General features: G+C 37.0%; 1 protein-coding gene across 1 annotated transcript in view; it reads left to right on the top strand.

The window, feature by feature from the left end:
• Positions 1–21,278, top strand: part of MARCHF5 (membrane associated ring-CH-type finger 5) — a 51,953-nt gene extending 30,675 nt beyond the window's left edge. Inside the window, exons 3-6 of the mRNA XM_024739540.1 lie at positions 9,974–10,104; positions 17,104–17,287; positions 17,412–17,578; positions 18,360–21,278. Of these exons, the coding sequence (XP_024595308.1) occupies positions 9,974–10,104; positions 17,104–17,287; positions 17,412–17,578; positions 18,360–18,476 (599 nt within the window). The 3' untranslated portion in view covers positions 18,477–21,278. The remainder of the gene's footprint in view (positions 1–9,973; positions 10,105–17,103; positions 17,288–17,411; positions 17,579–18,359) is intronic.
• The last annotated feature ends 615 nt before the right edge of the window (positions 21,279–21,893 follow it).

Genomic DNA, 21,893 nt, shown 5'->3' with positions numbered 1-21,893 from the left:
GCAGTTTCCACCTACTGGTTTTAGCAGAGATTGATAATTTTTTTATTCATTGCCTCTAGATCTATTATTTCATTAGATGGTACAGAAGAATGACATTGTCATTCTTTCTCTTTTTTTTGAGTTTGTTAGCTTAGAATACTTATTAAAGATGAACCGAGAAGGGATTGCTAAATTGGGGTGAATAGCGCATATAATTTTGCTGGATTAGGTACTATACCATTTTATATGCACCTGCAGTGGATGAGTTTGCCTGTTTACTTACAGCTTTGCCAATAGATTGGCTAACATTTTAGTTCGTCAGTATAATCTGTTAGGTAAGAAAAGGTAGCTCAGTCTTAATTTCCATTTCTTTATGAGTGAGGTGGCTAACCATTGGAAAGCAAGAAAGAATGCTGTTTTTTTTTTTTTTAACATTTTTTTTGGAGTGTAATTGCTTTACAATGATGTGTTAGTTTCTGCTGTATCACAAAGTGAATCAGCTATACATATACATATATCCCCATATCCCCTCCCTCTTGCATCTCCCTCACACCCTCCCTATCCCACCCCTCTGGGTGGTCACAAAGCACCACGCTGATCTCCCTGTGCTATGCGGTGCTTCCCACTAGCTATCTATTTTACATTTGGTAGTGTATATATGTCCATGCTACTCTGTCACTTCGTCCCAGCTTACCCTTCCCCATCCCTGTGTCCTCAAGTCCATTCTCTACGTCTGCATCTTTATTCCTGTCCTGCCCCTAGGTTCTTCAGAACCTTTTTTTTTTTAAGATTCCATATATGTGTTAGCATACATTATTCGTTTTTCTCTTACTGACTTACTTCACTCTGTATGACAGACTCTAGGTCCATCCACCTCATTACAAATAACTCAATTTCATTTCTCTTTATGGCTGAGTAATATTCCATTGAATATATGTGCCACATCTTCTTTATCCATTCATCTGTTGATGGACACTTAGGTTGCTTCCATGTCTTGGCTGTTGTAAATAGAGCTGCAATGAACATTGTGGTACATGACTCGTTTTGAATTAGGGTTTTCTCTGGGTATATATATGCCCAGTAGTGGGATTGCTGGGTCATATGGTAGTTCTATTTTTAGTTATTTAAGGAACCTCCATACTGTTCTCCATAGTGGCTGTATCAATTTACATTCCCACCAACAGTGCCAGAGGGTTCCCTTTTCTCCACACCCTCTCCAGCATTTATTGTTTGTAGACTTTTTGATGATGGCCATTCTGACCAATGGCCATTCTGACTACAATGAGGTGATACCTCATTGCATTTGCATTTCTCTAATGATTAGTGATGTTGAGCATCCTTTTGTTTGAAAAAGGGTACTAAATATATATTAAATATATTTTCCCCAAATTTAAAAAAGTTTTTCATGGCTTCAATTTAATGAGAATTTTACATTTTTAATATTTTCTAAGCTATCAGTTACTTTCTAAGAATAGTCTGCATTGTTTCCTCTAAGCACATGGCCCTCTGTTACTCATCGTAAATCCAAGCGGTTACTTGCCTGACTGCTGTCATAAAATATATTGTTAGCTTATTTCATTACTTGAAAACCAGTACAGACTTAAGAATTCAGGTACTTTCTTCATATAATTAAGAGTTTCTAGTAATATTTACATTTGGCCATCAGAGAAGTGTTTATTTTTGCTTTGCATTATATCTAAACGTCTATGGATGATCAAAAGAAAGGAATTGAAAAACCAAAATCTCCATAATGATTCAATCTTTGAGTACCCTCTGATGTTTTTTTTGTTTGTTTTAATTTTTATTTATTTATTTATTTAGGCTGTGTTGGGTCTTCGTTTCTGTGCGAGGGCTTTCTCTAGTTGCGGCGAGCGGGGGCCACTCTTCATCGCGGTGCACAGGCCTCTCACTGTCACGGCCTTTCGTTGCGGAGCACAGGCTCCAGACCCGCAGGCTCAGTAGTTGTGGCTCACGGGCCCAGTTGCTCCGTGGCATGTGGGATCCTCCCAGACCAGGGCTCGAACCCGTGTCCCCTGCATTGGCAGGCGGATTCTCAACCACTGTGCCACCAGGGAAGCCCTACCCTCTGATGTTAAGCTTGTAGGTAGGCATCTCATTAGATCTTCTTTGGCCCTCCTTTATATGCCCTCTTATGAGGAGATGACTAGAATACCTTCAAAGTAAGGATTTCTTGTGTTTATTGCTGGATCACATCTAGCCTTGTTCCCTAAGATTTAAATATAAATTTGTTTTAATAAGTATCTTCAATGTACCTTCAATAGGGTAAGGCTTTCTGGGTGTACACTATATATAAATACTGGTAGCTGAATTATAGGTCCAAAACACAATTACAGAATCTTACATTTTTTAAAAAGTAATTACTAATTATAGTCTGGTGTCTTCTCCCTCTTCATTCCCAGATTCCCTGGCACCATGCATTTTCCTCTTCCTCCTTGTCCCAGACCTTTAGGCAAAAAAGATCTGTCCTTTATTTCTTACCTCAGATTTTCCTGAAACAGTCTTATTTTTATGCCAGAGCCTTATACCATAAATTTTTCCTCAAACATCTGTCTTGGATTATACCTCCTATTCCAGAGTTCTATTCTACTTAACTTAGTATGCCATTTTTGAAAGAACTAATATCTGACGTTGGTACAGTGTAACACTTGGTAGAGTGTAACACTAAGTACTATATTAAGAACTTCATATACATTAATTTTCACAAAAACTCTGAGAAAGATATTATCTTCATTATCATTATAGATGTAGAAATTGAGGTCTGGAGATAGCATTTTGTCCAAATTCACACGGTAGACCCTACCTAATCCTTACTCCCCTTGTTATTTTGCCTCCTAAGGAGCCTACTGTGGGTTTCTTATATAAAGGGGGAAAGAAAATGAAACAGTAATGTCAGGTTGACTTTCCTTAGGGTATAGTTACCTGAATTTTATGATAACCCTTTGTTATTCTCTAAAAAGTAGTTTTTCTTATTAATAAAAGTAACTATATTCTCATCATGGAAAATTTGAAAAATATAGGTATATTTAAAGAAGAAAAAGAATATGTAATAACAATTCCTTGGCATATATGTAGTAAGTGCATAATTAATATTGCCATCTATTTTTATGTATTAATGATAATTGATGGTGGTGTTTCTTTTATCACAGCTTAACTTTTTCAACTTTTAATTTGGAAATTCAAAGAATTTCATACCTTAGGCATGGTTTCTCCTACAAGCAGACAAAACATTTTTTCTCTAATAAGATTTAATATTTCTTTATCCTTTCTAACAACTCTCTTTTATATTAAACTACTTTCGATTGATGCTGCTTTCTCTTTTTTTGTACTCACTTTAGATACAAAATCTTGTGGATTCTATTCTAGTTTATTCTGACTTTAAATATTCTTAGTTTTCCTAAAATATCATATTCATTTTAGCATGCCTGTCACCAGCAACTTCCTTCCTGCCTATTGTGTCATGTTCTTCAGAGATCTGGCTAACGATTTTTATCAGTTAACCCCCACCTTACTGGCATACTAGCTTTTTAAAAATATATAAACCCTTTGAATAAAGTCTTTTGCCTCTAGTTAGAAGGTCTTCTAGCATGCCCCCTTTTTCAGATCATAGACTTCAAGGTCAAGATTCACTTCTGTTAATTAGTAAATACATACATACAGACAGTAAATTAAAAGTCTTGGGCTTCCCTAGTGGCGCAGTGGTTGAGAGTCTGCCTGCCGATGCAGGGGACACAGGTTCGTGCCCCGGTCTGGGAAGATCCCACATGCCGCGGAGCGGCTAGGCCCGTGAGCCATAGTCGCTGAGCCTGCGCATCCGGAGCCTGTGCTCCGCAACGGGAGAGGCCGCAACAGTGAGAGGCCCACGTAACCACAAAAGAAAAAAGAAAGAAAACTCTTTGCATCCTTACCCCCTCTATAATCTTTACTTAAAATTTGTTAACATGTGTCTGTGTAGTTTGTATGATACTATCATATATTTGTCAGTTTTGCCATAAAGTTTTCCAGTTGTTTAATGTGTATTTATTGTTTGTCCCTAACTAGATTGTAGGCTCCTTGGAGGCAGAGGCTAGTGTGTTAAATTTTATTTACATTTATTTTAACGCATAGTAAAATGCTATGTGTACAATAGGTGCTTAATAAGTACTTAGTAGTTGATGTTATAGCCCTCAAATATTCTATGGGCTAATCTATTCTAATGAGGAAAAATTTAAGCTTTCCCTTGGCACAAGCTATGTACTCATAAAGAACTACTTTGATGATCTTTAGTTACTTTTCTTGGTAATACAATATATATATACACCAAGACATAATATTCATCTGCTTTGACTCTGAATCTTTTATTCATCATTAGTTTTGTTTTGAGGGGTTTTTGGTCAGTAATTATTAGTTTGGTTAAATAAAAAATTGTCCAAGAAAAAAAAAATTGTCCAAGAACATATCCTTTCTTCTGTTGACAATCTAATGACTTTCATCATTAAGCAAAGTAAATTAAAGCCTGAATTTGCAGGATGTTTGTTTTTACATAAAAAATGGTAAAATCTCAACCTACAAGCAGAGCAATTAAAGATGAACTTACATGAGCTTGTCTGGGGCTCTTAGACCTAGCCTCCGGCATCTTAGTATTTAAAACAGTGATGAATGCTAGAGAAAGAGTTAAAAGTTAAAATTCATTACTATCCCATCAAAATTCCCACGTGTTTTTAAAATTGAATTGGTGGTTGTGATATTCATGTTTTCAGTAAAATCCACATTCGTTGTTGGACCATATAATTAATACTTTTTTTAAGTTGTTTTTTAAACAATGAATTGAGTCAAATACTTGCCACAGAGTGCTGCAGCTAGGTCCTGTGCCATTATATTCTAATGCCCTGTGGAACAGGCCAAAGTGCCCTGTGCTGAAGATAGCTGTCTCTTAGTCCCTGAGAGTGATAGATACCAATCATCATTAAAAAGCATTTTTTAAGCACCTATCTGTACATGGTTCTATCCTAGGCACTGTACAAAACGAGTTAAACAGACATGGCCCCTGCCCCCTGGGAGTTTTCAATCTCAGATGATGCTGACATGGACAGACTTAAAGGATATTGAGACAACTGAACAAACATTGAACAAGAACATAAAGTACTAACATTATGCACAAGCAAAGGGGTAAGTGCATTTTGTGGCATAGTATGTAAAGGAAGCCTCGTGGAACAGGCTGACAGGGTGGGGTAGAACAATTAGTCAGCCTCTATCAGGTTAGGTTAGTTTTCATTGGGAATTTGGGTGTTCATACAGATTTAATCAAAGTAGGGACAGGACATTCCAGAAATAGTGTGCAACAAAAAGAAGACTTGGAGCAAGGAAAGAAGTTTAGAACTGTATTGTTAGACTCTTGGTGACCTCGAAAATCTGCAATTCTCAGCAGTCCTGAACCTGAAAGTGGGGTTGATGTTTTGGATTAGCAAGTTGGCATTTGAGTTGGGTCTGGCAATCTCTTTTATAAATTTGGCCACTTAACAGAAACCTTGGAGTTCATGGGAGCTGTTATCATCACAGGGACTTATACAAGGTTATCTTGTGAAGCATTAAATTATGTTTTGTGTTAGAAACTTTAGCACCGTGGCAGTGTTTAGAAATTATTTTTCAAGAATTGGTCAGAGGTGTTTTTGAGGATACCTTTCTGTCCCCAAGAAAGGTACTGGGAATTCTGGATATGATTGTATGCAGTGCCAGGAGATTTTGAACACTAAGTATTACCTGCCCTTCAGTCATTAATTCTTAATTGCCAAAATGTACCTTTAACACCATGCATACAGAGATTTAAATCACAACATAACAATCACAACAAATCTACCTTTGCACAACAAATCTACCTTTGCAGTCTGCCAGATAAAACTGATTACTTCTTTTCAGTAGACATGGACTTAGAGTTTCCCTAATAGTTCTCAGCTCACTGTTTGATGTCATTCAAATCTGAAATGCGAGGATTTGAATTTACCCAAAACATTATGTGTAGTTATTTTCTTTACAAAAGCTTTATTGTGCAAAAGAATTCACAATAGATTTCCTTTTAATTGCAAGTTTCCCTAGTGCTCTTTAAATTATTGAATTTTCAAAACTTGTATTTATACAAAGCTTCTCCAATTGCCATTCATTGTGTAAATACAGTACTGTTGGAAGTATAAGTGATGAAGCCCACTGAGGCATTAAAAATTCAATAATACCTTTTTAAAATACTAAATAAAACCTTTTTATGCTCTTGCATATTTAACTTGTGAAGTACGTTTATTCATACTTCTTCCTCCCCATTAGAATTGAGATTTTCAAGGGCTAGAGTCTTGCCTTTCCTCATTTCCCGTAACTGTTTGTACTTTAATCTGACAATAAGAAGAGGCTAGTGACTGTTGCTGTTTTCCTTTTATGACCTCAAGTCATAGGATAGTACATGATAAGCTTCCTAATAAGAAAAATACGATTGAGGGACTGCATCCGGATGATTTGAGTGATTGTTCTTATTCATCAGATAGCTTGCCTAGATAATCTTTAGCTCTCAGAAATACCTCCCTTGGGTGGCAGTTTATAATTCTAATGGTATGTTTACCACTAGGCATTTATCCTTCCTTTTAAATATTAAGCTAATCTTGGACTAGTCTATCTGGAAAAGACTTGAGAGGTATAGGCAAAATAAACTTAAGACAAAAGCCTAGACAGAATTTTGCCAGAAAAACTGGAAATAGAGATTATAAAATGCAGCCAGTGACTTCATTTAATCCAGCACATCTGTTGCATATGACCCAAGGGATAAGTAAAAAATTTCCAGAAGGAAGTATGAGGACTTATTTGTTTTTGTTTGTACAGAAGGAATTCATACCCAATGATTCAGAAGAAAATTGAAAATTGAGCTTATTCTGTTGGAACCTTCTGAGATCTTTAAAGGAAAGACAATTCAAACATCTATCTATTGTCCATGTTCGTAATAGATAAAATCGGTAGTGACTGATTACTTTTTAGGAACTATGTTTTCATCTAGATGATCTGTTACTTTTTTTAGGAATTATATTGCTTTGCTCCATCAGTAGATCTTTCCACGCACCCTTTTGAAGAGGTGGGGGATGGGGGGGCGAAGGTCAGCTGGAAGCAGGTAAAATACCTTCTCTCCTAATACATTCTGATTCTGACTGGGTAGAAAATAGTCTCATAACTTGGGCTTCATACGGAATAATGAAAAAGGAAGACCTAGAGATTTTCATATCATAGTTTTTCATAAGTACCTCAGTAGAGAATTAAGCAAATTTTTGAGAATCAAAGGAATTGGGATTCGTCAATAAGCAAAATAAAAAGGTCACTTTCGCTTTGGAGCTCACATTCTAGTTCAGGAGCCAATAAACTTTTTCTGTAAAAAAAAAAAAAAAAAAAAAAAAAATATATATATATAGTAAATACAGTTGACCCTTGAACAGTGCAGGCTTGGAGGGGGGAAGGGGTGCCAACCCTCTGTGCAGTCAAAAACCCACATATAACTTATAGTTGGCCCTCCTTATCCACAGCTCCTCTGTATCCCTCCCTATCCATGGATTCAACCAACAGAGGATTGTGTAGAACTGTGGTATTTACTATTGAAAAAAATCCTAGTGTAAGTGGATCCATGTAGTTCAAACCCGTGTTGTTCAAGGGTCAGCTAACTTTGCATGTGGCCATCTTTCTCGAAAACTTTATTTACGGTAACAGTGAGGTGGATTCGGCCCATGGGCCATAGTTTTTCAACCCCTATTCTAGTAGGTGGAAACAATAAGTAAATTAGAGTATGTTAGGTGGTAAGTGCTTTAGGAAAAAGAAAAATAGAGCAGAGTAATCAAATAGGGAGTATGATGAAGTAGAAGTTGACAGGGTGGGCCTCACTGAGGTCAAGAAAAAGAGGAGGAACCAGCAAAGGAGACTGAAAAGTTAGTGACTGGAAAGAAAACCAAGAGATGGTGATGTCCTGGAGGTGCAGTGATTATTGGGAAGAAGAAGGGAACATCTATCAGATGTTGGTGGTAGGCCAAATAAGAGGAAGGCTGAGATTAGACCATTGGATTTAGCTATGTGTGGGTTGTTAGTGACCTTGATGAGCAGTTTTGGTGGAGTGGATTTAAGAGAGAATTGGAGAGAGAGAGTGAAAACAGAAAAATCTTCTGAGTGATTTTGTTGTAAAGGGAGCAAAGGGAAAAGAAGGATCAAGAGAAGGGCTTTCTTTTTTTCTTTAAGATAGAATAAATAATGACATGTTTGATGAAAATAATCCAATAAAGGGTAGGGGGAAATGATGTAGGAGGGTAAAAGTGAATTGCTAGACCTGCGTCTTTGAGTTGGTGACAGAATGGGATCTGATGTATAAGTGGGGATTGACTTCAGATAGGTGTGATGTTGGTAGGTGGAAACGTGCTGTAAAGAGTCTGTAGTTGTTGTTTTGTGGCTTCAATTTTCTGATTAAAGAACTATCGATAGAGAATATGAAAGCTTAAGTTTTGAGGTTTTATATATACCTATTGGCTTTAACTTTTAGTACCAGCATTTCAGGGATCTTTGGTGACTTAGTAAAATGCTTCTTATTATGCCTTCTGAGAGGGTTATAAACTTAAACCTGCAAATTTGTGTATTTTAAGGATTAAACCCTACATTATGAGATTAAATAATGATACATGTAATGTGTGGCACAGCACCTGCTATCATGTAGAATGTAGAGTCAGTATACATTGAACTAGGCTTACTTTATCTCTTTGGTCCCAAAAGATGCGTTGTCATAGTTTTAAATGTTATGTAAGTTAAATTTTGACAATAATAAGTTTATATGCTAAATTTAAATCATAGGTCCCTTTGACACCTCTCCTAATGTTCTTCCTTCTTCACAGTATGATCTGCCTTTATACAGCGACTAGTAATATTACTGGCTCCAGCAATCAGGGGGAACTATTGATCAGGGCTCCACAGATGGATGCTTGTTCTTTTAATGATTTTATCATCATATTGCTATTTGAATTTCTTTGTACAATGAAAATAAGTTGGTTTTGTATACAGCATCCTCCTATAGATTGTAAGCCCCCAGAGGTAGGTAATACCTCTTGTACATTTCTAAGAAAATGTCCTAAGTAATAGTTTTTATGTAGAGGGCATTCAACAAATATGATGATTACTAACCAAGTCAAGGTTGCATGTTCCTTTAGTTCAACTTGGATATTTAATTCTTTATTTAGGCCTTGCTCTAATTCAGGTCTAAGACTTTTCCACTATTCTGGAAAATTCTGGAGCTAAATTATATCAGGCTTAATTGCAATTATTATAATTCCTCCTAGTATAATTATTCCAAATAACTACCAGAGGAGATAATAACCAAATTTTGCTTTGTAAGCACATAATAATAGAAGCATAATGGGCATATACAGCTGTTGGAATGCCATAAAAACTGGCATGATCATTAAAAGTAGTTCGTTAGAGAATAGTACTCAACTAAATATAGTATATTGGATATCAAAGTAAGATAGGTTGACTTTGAGTAACTACAAAAAAATAGCCTAGGTTACCTTCACACACTATCAAGGAAGTAATAAGTGAAGTCAAAGAAGTGATAGTCTTACCAAGTACTATAGAAACTAATTGTGGCCAGGAACTGTTTGTGAAGAGCAAGTTGAAATGGCCATGTCATTCTGCAGTAGCCAGTGTCATTAAGAGAAGTAAGAGAACTATTTTCCTTTATAAGAAGCAGCTGTGTTAAGGCTTTACTCTTAGGTTTACTGATAAAGATAAAAATTCGAAGAGGCTATTTCCTAGGATTTAGGAAGTAAAACTCAGCTATTCATGCAAATGACTGAGAAATTCTAAATCTGTTCAAATCTAGGTTCCCATTACATTTATAAGTTATTTCTAAAGCATCAGGGCATCCAACTTCATAAAAATATTTTAGATCTGGTCTTTTTTTAATGTCTTGTGTTGAAACTTTGTTTTCTTTATATTATAGGTCCAGTTGTTTACGTCTTGGATCTTGCAGATAGACTGATCTCAAAAGCCTGTCCATTTGCTGCAGCAGGAATAATGGTTGGCTCTATCTATTGGACTGCTGTGACTTATGGAGCAGTGACAGTGATGCAGGTTCACTATTTTATTCTATTTGATGATGTTACTTTTGATATGAAGATCAAACAGATTAAATAGATTTTTGTTAGGAGTTTTTAAAATTATTATTTGAACAAGTGATAACATTCTCATGGCTTAAAAATAAGAAAATATATAAAAGCTCTCTAGGGGAAAGTCTTCTTACTCCTGTCCTTCATTTGCCCAGGTTCCCCTCTCCTCAGGTAGCCAGATATATTCTTCCAGACTTTGTTTGTGCATATGCAAGATAAAATAAATATGTTCTCCCACACACATTATAGTTATCCCCCCAAAAGGAAATGTATTAGAGCTGAACCCCCCTTTTTCCAAAAACAATGAATCTTAGAGATCTTTTCACAGAGTATGGAGAAATCTGCATAGCATTCTTTGTATAGAATTTCAACAGTTTACTAACCAGTCTCTTATTGATTAGACAGTTAGTTACTTCTAGTTTTTTGCTATTACAAAACAATGCTACAGTTAGTAACTGTTGATGAAAATTAGAATGACTTAAATTTCAAGATTTAGTCCCAGGCCCTTGACTTTTCTCTCTGTATACCTCTTCTTTGAAGATTTCCAGCCATCTTAACTGTGCGTTTTGATGTCTTTCACCCTAATCTTTTCCCAAAATCAGTCCTATAAGAACAGCATGGTCCTTCTCCTTAAATGACCTCTTATGACTTCACACTCAATATTATTGAAATCAAACTTGTCTTTTCCTCAAATTGAAACCTAAATTTATTCTGTTATCATTTCTCTATATCTTTGATTCCTACAATTATTTTCCCATCTACTCGATATATAGCCTACATTCTGAGGATTACCTTTAACTCTTTCTACTTCATAGCGCTATATCCAGTCCACTAAGTCCAAGCAATTTCCATCTAGATATGTCTTAACATCTGTGCCTTCCTTTCCACAATCTTTAATACTTGACTTATTGTCTTTCTCCCATCATACCTGGATGGCTAAAGGAGCCTCTTGATTGTTTTCTTTAACTTCATTCTTTTCTGTTGATCCATCCTTCCAAATGAATCTTCCTAAAATAATACCTTTCAACAGTTTACTTCAAAGCTTAACATCTCCTCTAACTTAAGTGATCATTTTCAAAAGCAGCACCTAGATTGGTTAAATGTTTCTTTTTTTTTTTTAATAAATTTATTTTTATTTTTGGCTGCGTTGGGTCTTTGTTGCTGCACGCAGGCTTTCTCTAGTTGCGATGATCGGGGGCTACTCTTCGTTGTGGTGCACGGGCTTGTCATAGCAGTGGCTTCTCTTGTTGCTGAGCATGGGCTCTAGGCTCACGGGCTTCAGTAGTTGTGGCACGTGGGCTCAGTGGTTGTGCCTCGTGGGCTCTGTAGTTGTGGCGCGCAGGCTCGGTAGTTGTGGCGCACAGGCTTAGTTGCTCCACGGCATGTGGGATCCTCCCAGACCAGGGCTTGAACCCGTGTCTCCTGCGTTGGCAGGCGGATTCTTAACCACTGCACCACCAGGGAAGCCCGGTTAAATGTTTCATAACTAACTCAGTAATAGTTAACACACTTTGGTTTGTAGATGATATAACTTGCTTTTCTTTAATATAAATTAAAAGAATACATGAAAGAAAAAGGGATCGAAGGGATTATATGTAATATTCTAGAAGTTCCACATAACCTATCTAAATAATCATGGTGAGACAGAATATTGCAATGCTTCTTTATAAAATGTTGATGACACCCCAGAAATCTGGATGTAGTCACTGGAATGAATCACAAATCATTTGTCATAGGATAGTGGATAAAGATTGAGAATCACTGACTTGAAAAAGATTCCATTTCCTTAACCTGGTTTGTTATGCAGTGTTCTCCACAATCTTAACTTCATTCTACTTTGAGGCCTATGGGGCTGTCTCCTCCAACCCATCCTTATGTTGTTTAGTTTTTTTACCTCTGTCCTTTGGCTTATGTCACCCTCCCTGCCTAATACCTGTCCTTTCAGGCCTTTCTCTCCGAATTTAAACCCTCCTTCCAGGCTTAGTTCAGCCACTTTCCCTCCATGAAACTTATCAGGCAACTCCTGCCCAGTGTGATTTCTTCTTCCTCTGCATTCATGACATTTTTATTCCTCAAATGGCAGCCAATCCTGTGTTGACCAAGTGCTATTTCTTATATAGATTACCTAAGTTATTTAACTTTTGCTGTATTCAGGCCTTACTCCTCCTATTGGCAGGTAATTTCCTTGAGAAAGTAGAGACTATCTTATACGTAGGTGTTCCCTGTATAGCATATACACAGATGTTAACTTTAAAAGGCTTTCATAAATAGTGATTTTTTTAATATGACCAATTCTATCAGGTAGTAACAGGTTTGTTTAACTGACTATATGTTCTGTAATAATTTGTTAAGCTCCAGTAATGAGTATTAGTATATCATTAGATCCAGGAAGTTCAGGACCATTCACTAGGACTGACAAAGACCTGAAAACTTAGAGATTATACATTGTTTAATGTACAAATACATTATACAAAAGTATATTTTTGCAGATGGGGAAACTAAGGCCCTCTGAGATTGAGTGATTTCTCTTTAAGACCTAATTGACCATAAGAAATAGGATGGCTCTTTTTGAAAAGATATTAGGCTAGCACAGTCTTAAAAGAATTCTCGTAATTAATGAGACACTTCAACAACAGGAGCCAATTAAGGAAAGACTTCATTAACAGTATTTTAATTCAGTAAAAGTGAAAGATCATTTGAAGTTATGAAAAAAATAAGTCTTGAGCTGACCCTTGTAGAGAATGATTTGGATTGGCAGAGAGGAGGAAATGATATGAGCAAGGAGACAAAAATAAACATGCTAATGGTGACAGTAAAGAAGGTTAATGGTGACAGAAAAGAACTAAAATGATGATAATGCATATATATATTATGTGTTACCATTTAGATATAACCTTCACATGTACTGTCTCACTTGAAAAGATTTTTTTTTTAGCCCAGAAATGGGAGTGATTAGCTGTGACAGTAGATAGCTCCTGTTGTGTGATTTAAGAGTATTCGGAAGACTTTTATCTTTCTGAATATTTGATAGCAGTCGTGCCCCCTACTCCATCAGCAGAATTTAGGATTTTCTTTTTCACACTTAACTATTTTTTTTCCTTTTGTTCTCTGACTACTCTGAAGTTCAGGTAAATCAGATTAAGGAATCGGATCACTGTTTTTTCCCATTTATTTCTTCATGAACCAGTCTTAGGTTCGATCCCTTTTCGTTGTAAAGAACTTGAATGGTCCCTTTGATTTAAATTTCTGTTGAAAAGACAACTAATAGTTAACTTTTTCTTCCCTTAGCACCTGGCTGAACACCTTTCAAGCACTGATGCATATAATTCTTGCAACAATCTTGTGACATAGATACTATCAATTATTCCTAGTTTACAGGTTCAGAGAGCTTACATGTCCAGTACCAGTACCACCTTCCAGCAAGGAAGAAGCATTAGGACTCCTGTCCCTAATCTAGGGCTCCTGAAATGATAGCTGGTCCCAGAGGCAGCTGGAGCATTGTATCCGGGAACAGTGGAACACTGACACCCGGCCCAGCTCTGCTTCTGCCTCTGCTGTAAAGCAGCCCCCACACGCATTGTCCCTTCTTAATTGTGTTGCATTTAATTACCCTGAATTCTAAGGAAACCTTTTAGTTCATTGCTGTTCCATCCTCCCATTTAAAAGTAGGGTTCTATAGGCAGTGCTTTAAAAGATCAAAACTTAATTAAAACTAACTCTTAGCATTTTAGCATTGATGAACCGCAGGCCTAGCTGACTATGGAGATTTCGCTTTTAGCTCTTAAGCAGAAAAACAAACAAACCTTTCTCTAAACCTGCAATTCCGTAGGCCTTGATTTTGTACATGGATAAAATATTCTTAGAGAAGGGCTTCCCTGGTGGCGCAATGGTTGAGAGTCCACCTGCCGATGCAGGGGACACGTGTTCGCGCCCTGGTCTGGGAAGGTCCCACATACCGCGGAGCAGCTGGGCCCGTGAGCCATGGCTGCTGAGCCTGCGCATCCAGAGCCTGTGCTCCGCAACGGGAGATGCCACAACAGTGAGAGGCCTGCGTACCGCAAAAAAAAAAAAAGAAAAATCTTAGAGAAGACATTCTATAGTTCCTGAATCTAACCTCAGAATTTAAGTCTTGAAAGTTATCTTTTTCAGTCTTAGGGCATAACATCAGAATGTACATGATCTTACACAAGATCTGCTGGTTTTATATTGACCAGAGTTAAATCAGCCCCATTGATTAATTCAACTTTCATTTATTACCCTTGAGTCTGACTGTAGCGGTACGTAGTATGACACTACAGGTGTTAACACTGTCCTAGTTCCTTAACGTTATATTTGCACACTTGTTTGATTTGATTGCCTCTTACCTCCAAAAGACGTCTATTTAGCTCACCTTTTAATTCCCAGCACCTAGGCCTGTGTCTGGCACGTAATCATTATTCAGTTGAATGAATGCATGCAGGTATGCATGTAATGGTCAGCCTCAGCTTAAGCACGAAGCATGACTCTTGATCACAGGTGGGGAAAATGGGCTTTTGCTCACCATTTGCCCTGTTTTCTTTTTTATTTCCTCATTCTTAGACACCTGGTTGGAAAGTTTTTACTGCTACCCATGAGGAATAAATTTTCCCTTACTATAGTCCATACCTGAATATTCACTTTTTCACTGTTGTGGCCTCTCCCATTGCGGAGCACAGGCTCCGGACGCACAGGCTCAGCAGCCATGGCTCACGGGCCCAGCCCCTCCACAGCATGTGGGATCTTCCCGGACCAGGGCACGAACCCATGTCCCCTGCATTGTCAGGCGGACTCTCAACCACTGTGCCACCAGGGAAGCCCTGCTTTATATTTTTAAACCCTAAATTCTAAAAAGAAAACATAACCCAACAAAGGAATTTTTCAAATTCCTGAATTTATTTGCTAACACTTTGGGAGTATTTAAATCACATTTAGTTATAACTTTAAAGTGATCATAATATTGAAAATAATAAAATGATATAAAAAATAGAGTGTCATGTGACAAGCATTATAGGTAAAGACAGTTTCTGGGCTAATCCACTTTTGCCACCAGGGTGAGATATGTGTTTATGAAATATGGTGAACCAGACTATTTCACTTTAGGGCAGCTGAAAACAACCACCCTTCACATGCAAGATATGAGGTTGTTAATTTCTACGTGGAAACACAGAAGAATATCAGATACTGATACCATGGGTTTTGACCACTTGGAAGAGGCTAGTCCTCTGTTCTTTAATGTTACATCTTGGTTAGATAAATTAATCATGCACAAAAGTCTGGGCTATATCCTTAGCTGAAATTTTAAGAGCACCCAATTTAGTCCTCTCCACATGCTTTTTCTTTTCTTTTTTTTTGGTTGGCCACGCCACACAACATGGCATGTGGGCTCTTGGTTCCCCAACCAGGGATTGAACCCGTGCCCCCTGTGTTGGAAGTGCAGAGTTTAACCACTGGACTGCCAGGGAAGTCCCTCCACATAATTTTATAAACTATTTCTACCTGGATCAAGTCTGTTGTCTAGAATTTGAATTTGCCGTGACCATTGTCAGCTTCCTTATTTCACATCTTCTTGAAGTCCACCTAAAAAAATCTGCTATAATAGCTGACGTAAAGGGCATCTCATTTTTGAAAAAACATCCCGTTTACTTTTTCATGAGTTTGCTTTCCTGAGTAGATACTGTCCCTGGAGCTTTTAGTCTTCCCTACCTTCTTTTCTCCCTTCCCTCCTTGCCTTTCCTTCCTTTCTTTTCCCTCGTCCCTCTCAGAGATATAGACAAAGGCAAAGACATAAATTGTCTATATCAACAACCCTTTCTTCATAGTTTAATCCTCAAGTGTGTACAGAAAAACTATATAGAAACCTTTATAGTAGTCTCCTCATATCAAGCTGTGATACCTGGATGGGCTAAAACCCCAAGATTCTGAAATAGTCTCCACTGTCATAACTGCCAAGAATAATCCCTCAGAGAAATATATTTAATTTGCCAGCATTTGAGACTTTTGGCTAAAGGGAGGTCATTTGAGACCTGTGAAAGAATTTTTAGGGAAATTTTCTAGTTAAAAGTAAGATGCTCACCAACAAAGTGGCCATGTTGAGAGACATGTAAGACCAAGATTGATCAACAAGTGAAAAGAATTTTGCCAGGAGGGGAAGTATGGAGATTCACAAATGTGAATTAATCATGTCCTTCTTGCCCTCTCAGATCTAAACCAATTGAGAAATAACTCCAAGACCCAGATGAGAGGGGAAGGATTGTTTTAGCTTTATTACCCCATAGGTAGGCACCCTTGGGTTCCTGGATTAGAAAAAGTGACTGGAACCTGGAACCAGAACTGGACCTCCTATTGCATTCCCTCAAATATAGACCTTGGAGTTGCATTTTAGGAGAGTTAAGTCTGTAGAGCAGGCATTTAGCCAGCCAGAGAAATCACACTCAATCCCAGACACCACTGAGCAGGTAGAAAGCCAAAGAGAAATGAGATTTCAGACTACCTCCTGAAGGCCGGTCCTGTCTCTTGGCTGGCTGTGCTTACCTCCTAGTAGGAAGAGCAGGAAAACAGTTGCTCTTCTGGAAGACACATGAGACCTAAAATTATAGCCCAGTCTAACCAAATTAAATAGAGGAATGGAAGCAAGAACCAGAAGTCCTCTCCCCTCTTTTGAAATGTAATCAATTAAAGCTTTTATTCCAATGTAATATGAAACAGCTTGGGAGCTTTTCTTTTTCCCAAAAGCTTTTCCCAAAAGCTTTTCTTTTTCTCATTTATAAGAAATGAGAGACATTTCTTATAAATAAATCAGGATTGATAGCTTTCCAGCTTATTTTTAAAACTTTTTATTTCTGTATTCTTTTGAAATTTAGCGTTTCCTCTAAAATGAATTGCACTCAAGCATGGAACCCTTCATTAGATAAGGAAGTGATTGGAGCAAATGCTATCTGTTTCACAGGTTGTAGGCCATAAAGAAGGTCTGGATGTTATGGAGAGAGCTGATCCTTTATTCCTTTTAATTGGACTTCCTACTATTCCTGTCATGCTGATATTAGGCAAGATGATTCGCTGGGAGGACTATGTGCTTAGACTATGGCGCAAATACTCAAATAAACTACAAATTTTGAACAGTATATTTCCAGGTAAGGCCCTGAATTGTGGTGGTAATGAACATACCAAATTAATCTTGTGGACGAATCCTAGCATGCAAAGATATTTTAGATATTCTGATTTATTAGCACTAATACTCTACATTTTTTCCTCTAGGGATTGGTTGTCCTGTTCCTCGAATTCCAGCCGAGGCTAATCCTTTAGCAGATCATGTCTCTGCGACCCGAATTTTGTGTGGAGCCCTTGTTTTTCCTACTATTGCAACAATAGTTGGTAAACTAATGTTCAGTAGTGTTAACTCTAATTTACAAAGGACAATCTTGGTAAGGTGGCTTTAATATTACTTTTTTCAAGTGACTATGCAAAAGAGAAAGAACTGTATATTTGTTTTAAAAAAAAAAAAAGAATGAGACTATATAAATATTTATACTATGGCTCCTGTGCCTTAAGTCTCTATTTGATCCCCGCTGTCATCCAATAGCAATAAAAAGAGGAGGATCCACTGCAGTAGTTCTAGTCTTCTGGAACTATGCTGTGGGAGTTCTCTCCTGGGATATGCGTGAATCATTACTCCCAAAAGATAGTGTTGAAAAGATTCTGCTCTAGGGTCAGACTGCCCAGGTCAAATCCTATCACAGACATTGTCTTTCTGAGAAACCTAAATAAAAGTTCTTGATTTCTCTATGCTTGTAGAATGGAGATAGTAGTGGTAGCTACCTCAGGATTATTGTGAGGGTTAAATCAGATAATTCATTTGAAGTGCTAGCACATAGTAAGCCCTTATGTTGTTTGATGTCATTATTATTGTTCCCACTTCTCCCCTCTGGTAGCAGCCTGCATATAATGCCTGGGCATTCTCTCTACTATATGAGAATGGATTTAGAGCTAAGTGGAAGGAAGATTACTCAGAGAGGATAAAGGCTTTCTGACCTCTAATGTCTATTCCTATCTTACCCCCTAGTAAAAAAAAAAAAAGAGAACTATTTCATTTGCAGTCATCTGAATTAGCAACAATGCTTGTGTCTTTTGTGATTTAAGTAAAATGATTTTTATTATGTTCCTCTAAATCTGCATTATAAAAAGCTAATTTTTCTCTTTTTTTAGGGTGGAATTGCTTTTGTTGCCATTAAAGGAGCATTCAAGGTTTACTTCAAACAGCAGCAATATTTACGTCAGGCACACCGCAAAATTCTAAATTATCCAGAGCAAGAAGAAGCATAAAACTGTGACTTCTCATTGTTCTGCAGTCCTCTCATTCTTATGAGTCTGTTGTGTTGTTTTGATTCCATCATTAATGCACAGTAGTGGAGACTTGCGATAAGCTGCTGCTCTCATATTTTTAAGAAGTAAAATAAAGCACTTAGGGAAGGGGAAACCCTCTCAGTAATCACGGAACCTAAGGATGTGATTTGTTTTCATTGTTTTGTATGTACTTCTTTTATGGCAGTCATCTGAACCATTATCTTGGCATGGTGAACCTGAGTTTTGTTCATATTTTCTTCAGACAGAAATGTAAAGATCAAACTGTGCAAATATTTAAAAATGCACATGCTGTTTTATTCAAAGGCCTCTTTTGTACATGTTCATGTTCAGTGTTTTCTTAGAATCAGCAACTCAATGAAGGTACTATGAGGATTTTTCTCACTGGCATAATTTGATTACAAGCTAAACAGGAGTATATGTTAATATGAGGAAATGTAAATTAGTTATACATAATTAACAAACCAAAAATGTATGTAAACATTCAAATGATTATCTGAACAAATGCAGTTTTGCTGTGTTTTTCTTAACCCATGTGATATCCTCCAAAACGTGTAGGGTAAAAATTCACAGGGCTTCCAGATCACTTTTTCACTATTAAATTTTATTTATATAATGTTGACATCTCATAGTTCATATTGTAATTTTGACTCATGCAGTCTTAATTACTGTGTGTGTGTGTGTGTGTGTGTGTGTGTGTGTGTGTGAGAGAGAGAGAGAGAAAGGCAGAGACAGAGATAGCGACATCAGGTCCTTCCATCACCGGAGTAAGGTTTTTAAATTCGTGTTTCTAGAAATTAGAACTGCCAGTTTATAGTAGTTTGAGCACAGAGAACGATTTGCAAAAAATAAAGTTATTTTCCTCTCCTTTCTCATCGATTCAGTTATTCAGGTATTTGTTGATCACCTCCTACTTCCCCAGGCACTATGCAAAGTGTTGTGGGGATACAGTGGTGAACAAAACAGACTTGGTTCCTGCTTTTATGTAGTTTACAGTCTAGTTTCAACAGGTAGAAAACCAGCAGTGAGTAAACCAAGGTGAGGCCTTGAGCTCTTTGTTTTTATACCAGTCAGTGAAGAAATAATTATGAAAACAAGTCTTGAGTAAATATTAAGGTCATTGTTTTTGTCAAATTATTATAAGAAAAAAAACCAATACTAATATTTTTAAATTTAAATTGCTTGTCATACTGAGGAGGCTAGCACCTTAATAGTCACTGTTTAACTAGTTTTATATTCATTTTTCAAAAGCAGTTATTTATTTTAAGCTCTTCAGTAGTGACCCTTTTAATGTTCAGCAATCTGGTCTTGGAGTGATTTTCATCAATTAGTATTAAGTTTTTTAAAGATAGTTCCAAAAACCCTATTTATTTTCTTGTTCACAGCATCTAATGCATGGCAATATGAATGTTCCCCCTTACTGATAAGTGGCCACTTCACTTTAGGATTGTAGCAAGTATAGATTGAGCTATGTTAGATTACAGTAGTATATGTTAACTTCAGTAATTTAAGACTGGTACCTTTCTATAGTATGAATGTCTTAATTTTGAGTTGTAACATGAAATTTATGTGAATGGCTATTGAACAAAGTTGTAATTACTTGGGGAGGAAGGGAATATTTGACTGACAGTGAGCCTTATATTAAGATCACTGCTACAGTTCTGAAGGGGAGATATAAAACTATGATTATATATAAAAATAACAGATTATATAGCTGTGCTTATAAAATATATTGGCTTTCTTAAATTTTCAATATGAAAAGACATACTGGATATTTCCTGCATAATTTTGTTATATAGAACAGCTTTTAGCAGCCTTTACTAAAGTTACACAAGCACACAGTTCCCCATTTATTACTTTATGCCCAAAATGGGGGAATAATTGCTTGGATTTGTTTGGCATCGGGGCTTGTGAGGGCCAGAGAAACAACTCTAATCCTTTAGGGGCAGGGAGAAGGAGTTTTGAGGGCTGTGGGGAAGGAACTGCAAGTGCCTGGGGACCAGAGTAGCCTCAGCCCTGGAATTGAACACATTTAAATCTAAAGAGCCTTAGCTCAAGAAGTACCAGGTACCAGCCTCTTCAGAAAGTGTCCTGCACCACCCTGAATCAACAAAAGCATGGGCTGACTAAAGTTGGGTGGACCTAGGTTCAGATCCTAATTCTTTTAATAACTGTATGTATGACTTTCATCAAGTGACAACTTGCTGTCAGCTACAGTTTTCTTCATCTCTGAAATACAAGTAATACTTAGAAGACTGTTTCTAGGATTAACTGAGAAATTAAAGAAACAGAGAGGCACTTTAGCTAAGCTCAAAATAGCCTCTACAGAGCAGTAGTGTCTTAATTGCTGAACACTAGGAAAAGGGAACGAGGCAGTAAACGAGAAACATTAGGGGACAGATTAAGAGATGTTCTAGACTTTTGGGATGGGCAGGTATATTTGTGTTTTCCAGTTTATTTTCACGTTTCTTTACTGTGTTATTTCTATAAACTTTAATGTTTTAAACCTCTTTTATAAAATTCAATGACAACTGGTAGAATTCTCTTCTTTGCAGAATTTAACTTATCTCCAAAGTGGCAGAAAATATTGTTCATCATTAAATGATTATCAAATGACTGTGAAGATAAAATTAAACTGAGTGACTTAATTAGTCACTGCCTTGCTAACTGTGCTGTAATTTTTTTAAACGTCTTGTTTTTAACATAGCAGACTATCTCAACACTGGCTGGATTAGGTTAAATAAAGAATTTTTATGTCCTCTAGGTGTACTTTGTCTGTTGAACAACTTCCAAAACATAATTTGTTTATTCTGTACCTACTCAATTCTTTTTAAATCATAGTAATCGAGATACTAGTGAGATTTTCTCTTAGTACAAGTAATCTGAATTTTTTAAGAACTGTAAAGAAATTTGTCTTAATTTCATAAGCAGGCGAACCTAAATTCCAAGTATGTTCTAATTTTTAAAATGAATCCCCCCTCACCTACCCTCAGAGCCACTTGGACTATGATTAGACGAGATCTGTGGGTGGTCTTATGCCACAGGTATCAAAGTATACTCAGGTGGGTTGGGAACACAGAAAAAGTTGATTCCTCCAAGATACTAAGAACTTTAGTTTCTGGAGCAGATTAGAATCTTCCAGAATGAGTACATCAAATAAAGGCCTTTCCATCCATGGGTATAGTATTGTATCTAAATCATTTCACTGTCACCGTCTGAGAGACAGACTAGCAGAGAAAGAGCCATAGAGTCAGTCCTGGATGCATTCTAGCTGATGTTTAATGGTTGTAGGGCAAGTTACTTTACCTTTCAGATAGACCCTCAACTTCCTTATCAATAAGATGAAGATTATAAAACCAATCTCCTGGGTTATTGTGC

This window comes from Neophocaena asiaeorientalis, unplaced genomic scaffold (assembly GCF_003031525.2).
Source record: "Neophocaena asiaeorientalis asiaeorientalis breed wild unplaced genomic scaffold, Neophocaena_asiaeorientalis_V1.1 scaffold597, whole genome shotgun sequence".
In the NCBI taxonomy this organism is placed as follows: domain Eukaryota; kingdom Metazoa; phylum Chordata; class Mammalia; order Artiodactyla; family Phocoenidae; genus Neophocaena; species Neophocaena asiaeorientalis.
Note: the sequence above shows the minus strand (reverse complement) of the source record. Positions and strands in the feature narration are given on the sequence as shown.